This window comes from Sinocyclocheilus anshuiensis, unplaced genomic scaffold, assembly GCF_001515605.1.
Source record: "Sinocyclocheilus anshuiensis isolate Anshui unplaced genomic scaffold, SAMN03320099.WGS_v1.1 scaffold55, whole genome shotgun sequence".
NCBI lineage: Eukaryota > Metazoa > Chordata > Actinopteri > Cypriniformes > Cyprinidae > Sinocyclocheilus > Sinocyclocheilus anshuiensis.
The window spans coordinates 2628550-2634578 of record NW_015549647.1 but is presented as its reverse complement, the minus strand read 5'-3'; the positions used below and the strand labels follow the sequence as shown (position 1 = coordinate 2634578).

General features: G+C 37.2%; 1 protein-coding gene across 3 annotated transcripts in view; it reads right to left on the bottom strand.

The window, feature by feature from the left end:
- LOC107660068 (WD repeat, SAM and U-box domain-containing protein 1-like) overlaps positions 1-5700 on the bottom strand; it is a 10989-nt gene extending 5289 nt beyond the window's left edge. The window contains exons 1-8 of one of the 3 annotated variants that reach the window (XM_016449272.1): positions 5654-5700; positions 4932-5362; positions 3839-4026; positions 2066-2155; positions 1890-1983; positions 1378-1411; positions 1219-1257; positions 1027-1135 (exon numbers count right to left, since the gene is read on the bottom strand). In XM_016449272.1, coding sequence (XP_016304758.1) covers positions 1027-1135; positions 1219-1257; positions 1378-1411; positions 1890-1983; positions 2066-2155; positions 3839-4026; positions 4932-5329 — 952 coding nt within the window. In that variant the 5' untranslated portion in view covers positions 5330-5362; positions 5654-5700. The other 2 variants (XM_016449270.1, XM_016449271.1) reach the window with 2 other exon arrangements.
- Between the last annotated feature and the right edge of the window lie 329 nt (positions 5701-6029).

Here is a 6029-nt window from a genome sequence, read left to right as displayed (position 1 = left end):
GCGCACGTTTTTGGGATTTATGAGGACACAAATTTGTATAATGACATGGGTATGACATAGGTATTACAACAAGAAGGTGATTTATGATTTAAGCCATATTTCAAAAGGCTTATAAATCATTTAGAAAATCATTTTGAAAATCTAAAAATGCAGAAAGCTTTCTGCGATGGGTAGGTTTAGGTGTAGGGCAATAGAAAATACGGTTTGTACAGTATAAAAACCATTACGCCTATGGAATGTCCCCACAATTCACAAAAACAAACCTGTGTGTGTGTGTGTGTGTGTGTGTGTGTGTGTGTGTGTGTGTTGAGCAGAAGAAATAAATCCATACACGTTTGGAATAACATAAGGGTGAGTATATGATGACAGAAATTAGATTTTTGGGTGGACTATCACTTTAAATAGTGGGAATCATTAATTAGTTTTTATTTAAATCAAATATTGGAACTAATTGAATGTGGAATTAATTTGAAGTATTTTACTATTTTGTTTGAGTAGATGTTGCCATTTTTGCCACTACCCTTTTAACATAAAACACTGGCAATTTATTAAGAAATATTCCAGGTGTTTCTTTATTTTCTTTTTCTTTTCAAAAACATGTATTTTAATTGGTAATGATTTTATTCATTTCCTCTTTGTCCTCAATTTGACTTAGAACACTGTTAGTCTTCTGTGAATGCCCTTTTAACAAAAGACAGGTCCTTAATTACATTATCCTCCAGGAAGTGACCATTTTAGAGAAAGTATTAGCAACATTCCATCCTGTTGAATAAAATTATAGAAATCTGGACAATGTTTTTGTAAACTGTGAAAATTAACTTCAAGCTCACACCCTTATGTTCCTGAGCTTGACCAGAGCATATTTTTGAAACAAGAGTTACCCTTTTATAGAAATATTTAAATGAAAGCATTTTTTGAGGGGGTTACAGAGTTTAAAAGGTACCGTATAGCAGGAATGACCCATATTCATTGTAAATGTTTCTTTGAAATGCAGAGTGAATAGGTTTTCAAAGCTCAGGAACCCACCCTGAGCACCGCTGCCGTCCTCTACCCTCCAGATATTGACAGTTTTGTCCATGGAGCCGGTGGCGATGAGAGGAGCAGTGGGGGAAAAGGCACAGGCCGTCACATACCTGCCCAACAGGAAGAGACCAATCGACACGGTTCATGACTTACACTGAGAGTTCAGACCTCAGAAATCATGACTCACAACTCACCATCATGCTGGTTAAGTGTGTAGAGTAAGATACCTTGGTTCTGCAAAGAACAACTAGTTATTATAAATGTAAGCATTACGCTTATGACATCCAAGCTGTCAATCATCTGTTATTTTTAGTGGTTAGACAGAAATATATGATGAATATGAATGAGACTCACAGCTTGATACACAGTCACGGTCTTATCCACCGATCTGTGAAAGAAAAGAGAGAGTGACATTTAAAAGGCATGAGTCAGATGAGCCCTCTATGGCCTTTAGGTGCAGTAAAACTGAGCCTGTCTGTCTGCTGACACACAGTGGAAGAAGAATCAGTTTCTGCAGAGATTGTTAGCAAACAGACTTCAGAACCTGCTCTCATCGATGCTGATGTCTGTGATTACACAGCACCACCCAGTGGACACCAATTGAACTGCAAGGAATGGATCAACACACATTTACATTATTTACATTTATGCATTTGGCAGATGCTTTTATCCAAAGCAACTTTTCCCTGGGAATCAAGCCCATGATCTTAGCATGTTTAGTGCCATGCTGAGCAAAGTAAGGCCAGATAATCTTTTTTAATTTACCTAAAGGCAGTTAATTTTTCAATGTTGATAAAATACTTTTTGTATTGAAGTACAAAATGATCTTTACAGTGGAAGTGCAGGTATGTGTGTGCATTACTGACCCTGACACCAACATCTGTCCATCAGCAGAGTAAGCACAGGACAGAACTGGAGCAGACTGACGCGTCAGAGAGTGAGCGAGCTGCATCTTAATGCCTGTGGATCAACAAACATCAATCATAAACACACGCACTAAAAACACAGAAGACACAGGTGGGCAGGTATCAGATGGTGCTACCTGCAGCAGACAAAAGAGAAACAATCCATATCTTCAACAGACTGTCCTGTCCACATGAGGCCAGCCGAAACTGAACGCAGCCATCTGGGCCTGTGAAAGAGAGACAGAGAGAGTTAATAGTTTACTTTTGTTCATTTAACCAGCGGTTCATCCTAAGAAGACATTAGAAGAAATGTTACGAAAGCTATTCTGAAAATATTTTACAGGTTGCCAAAACTACAAGATCATAATATGAAGTAGTCGAGCTACAGTCAAGTTACACTTTTGAAAAAGTATCTATTACCATTCAAAAGTTTGTGGTCTGTCTTTTTTTTTTTTTTTAAAGAAGTCTCTGATGCTTATCAAGGCTGCATCAAAAATACAGTACAAACTGTAATAATTGTGAAATATTACAATGTAACTTTTTTTTCTGTTTTCATATATTTTAAAATGTAATTTATTCCTGAGATGGCAAAATTGAATTTTCATTTTCCATATTATCAGTGTTGAAAACAATTGTGGTGCTTAATATTTTTGTGGAAAAATGTGACACTTTTATTACAGGATCATTTCAGCCAAAAGAACAACAAAAGATTATAAATCTCTTTGCTGCCACTTTTGATCAATTTATTGTGTCCTTGCTGAATAAAAGTATTAATAAAAAAAAGTACTGACACCAAACTTATGTGGTAGTGTAAATTTCAACCATTTACATACAATATCATCAAAAATGTTTAAACATGGTATCTCTTTTTACAATCAGAAGTATCTGACAAACAATGTGAACCTAAATTAGGGTGACAGCATTAAACAGAATATAAATAATGATAAAACATGATGAACAGCAGCATTTAACTGAATATCTTGCTACAATAAAGACATAAGCACTTAAATGAATTGGTGAACTGTATACTTGATCAGTGAATCTGTTTATTTATTAACTGTGCAAACAAATCAGTTCACTAAAACGAATCTGACTTTATGAATCTACATTTAGGAGAGTGTGTCTGGGCCCGGTTGCATGAAAGCCCTTATGCTAAGAAATCCCTTAGATATATATAATTTGTCTTAATTGTTTAGATTTTTATAATGCATTATCTTGTCGGTCCACCTGTTCACATTTACAACTCTGCGTGTTTGCAGCATCAAAACATGGGTTAATTTTCACATTTGGTAAATTTTCCGTCATTGGTCAGCAGGAGGTGTCCCTAATTACTTATCACAATATACTGATATCACAAATACCGACTAATGGGACGAGACCTGGTTGAGCTGCACTAGAGAAGGCAACGAGTGTTATCACTATGTCGCAGACGAACTTAGAGTGATTACAATCATCCAGGATTTAAATCGCGCTCAAATTGATTTGATTTTGATGCAATATTTACACTGAAGCTCGCAGGCGGCTATGGTAAGGGGCATGACATTTCCCGACCAGGCGCCGAGCGTTGCCAATCACAACACACACTGGTCCAGCTAACCAATCACAGCACATTTCGTATTTCAGAAGGCGGGCCTTCATTTGATACAGGAACTATTTGAGCCGTTCATGCCAGACTGGGGAGAGAGGTGTTGTAATAATGTAAAATATGTGAAAAATAACGTGTTTTTCGAACAACCTAGTATGAGAGCCTGTTCTAGTACACCCCCAAAACAAAATCAAGACTTTGTAAAAGAGCATAATAGGACCCCTTTAAGGACTTTCATGCAACCGGGCCCTGATTATTACTTAAGCTGATACAGCAAGGTAGTGTTTCGAAATTTATCAGAATAATTGAAATCCAGGAATCGTACCCTTCATTATCTGGGGAGCAAACTGACAGCAGGAGACCCCGAGGTCATGGGCGTTCTTCTCCGCATGGAGATGGTTCATATTCAGGTCCCACAGTCGCAGGTCACCATATGTGGAGCCGGTGATGAACAGCTGACCGCTGGGGGTGAAAGAGCAGGCCACTATACTGGTGTCAGTCACTGCGCCTGTCCTAAACAGCACCATACACAAGTGTCAATCAAACACTGGTCTGGTCTGGTGCAGTGCAAAATACATCTATATACTTAAATCTATAAATAAATCTATACTTTTCTATACACTATCATACAAAAGGAATTACTTTATTCACTATTAAAAAAAGCCTTGTTAAAAATTAAAAAGAAAGAAAGGAATAAATAAAATAAATAAATAAATGACTTGATAAAACAATAATTATTAACACATTAATTAACAAATAATTTTAATTAAATGTGGTCCTATTTTTATATTACTTTCCCCTTATTTATTATTTTCTGTAACTATTTTTGAAGTTATTTATTTAGTTTATTTATTATACATTATTATGTTTATTTGTTTTACATTTATTTATTCCCACATGTATTTATTTCCATATTTAAATACTGCCACATTTATAAATAATAAAATAACTGCCAAATATTGATTTTAATGTGCTGACAGCATCAGAAAAACAAAATTTAAACTGAATTGAGCTGGATGATAACACTGATGATGGTGTCTTCTGTAGAACTGCTTTATAGCTGAATCAAATTAGTTTAACAATTGACTAATTTCGCAACATCAACATTATTATTGAACTGAACTGAATCAACATTAAACTGACTTGAGCTGAACAATGATACTACTGTCTTTTTAAGAGCTGCTTTAGAGCAGAATGAGAATTTGTCTCATATATGATATACGAAGAAGTCTACATCGATTCTGTTATTTTCCCGTCTATTATTATGAAGCTGTTTTGAAACAATGTGTATTGTATAAAATGCTATATAAATGTTTACCTGACTTCACATTTATTTATTTCAATATTTGTATTTATAGATAGATAGATAGATAGATAGGTGCATTACTGGTCATTAAATTAATGAAAAGCTGTTGTACCTGCGCAGTGTCCTGGAGGTAAAGTACCACAGTGCGATGGTCCCATCGGACCCTCCAGATACCAGGTAAGATGAGTCAGGAGAGAAGGCGCACACCCACACCGGACTCCGGCCCGGATGCTCCAGGACGGCCTCGATCTCTCCGGTGTCCATTGACCACACCACGGTGGTGGCATCAGTGGAGCAGGAGGCCAGGTACTGACCGCAGGCGCTGAAGCAGCAGCAGTGGACCCCGTAGCCGTGTCCGGACAGCGGGGAGAAGGGCAGCTCGCTGAAGTCTCGTGTGGAGTAAACGCAGATGCTCTTATCAGCGGAGCAGGTGGCCAGCAGAGAGCCGGAGAACGCGCAGCAGTTCACATCATCTCGATGACTTTGTAAGGTGCAGATCAGAGACACCATGTTTGTGTTGTTGTCTTGTTGTCTGACTGGTCCCTTTAAAAACACAGGAAGAGGAAGTGTCTGACGTAACGGACAAAACCATTCACGTTTCGTCTTTCTAACACTAAAAGCTGGAGTTTGACACATTATTCGACAGTCAAACCACTTGACATTACAAACGTTGTTTAAACTGACGAAAAACATGATGTAATACCTCTGGTCACCCCTAGACAGCATTATGAAACTATCCAGTATCATGTTTAATAACAAAGTATCACATTTCAATATATTTTATGTATTTTTATTGTTTGTAAAATGCAATCTGTGTTCGAAGACATGACGTACCTTTCGCGAGCACTTCCTGGTCCTGTCACGTGACTTTCAGGGACCCCCCCCCACGTGGTTTTTGTTTACAGTGCTGCTTTTAGGAGACTGCTGTAAATGTGTGCATTTGCTCATTTCGTGTGCAGCCATATTCAATTTTATGCACTTATTTGTGCAATTAACATTTTCATTCAATGTTAATAACTGTAACAAAATAACATTTTATTACTATGATTTTTTTTCTCTCTCTGTTGGAGACGAATAGACAAATATTTATGAGGATTGGGGAAAAATACTGAAAAGAGGTCCCAGTAAATACTAGGGTCAAGTGATCTGGTATAAAACTCACCATTTGGCAGCAGTGCAAAGAAGCTTGCTCACCTTTGAGTAAATCTAA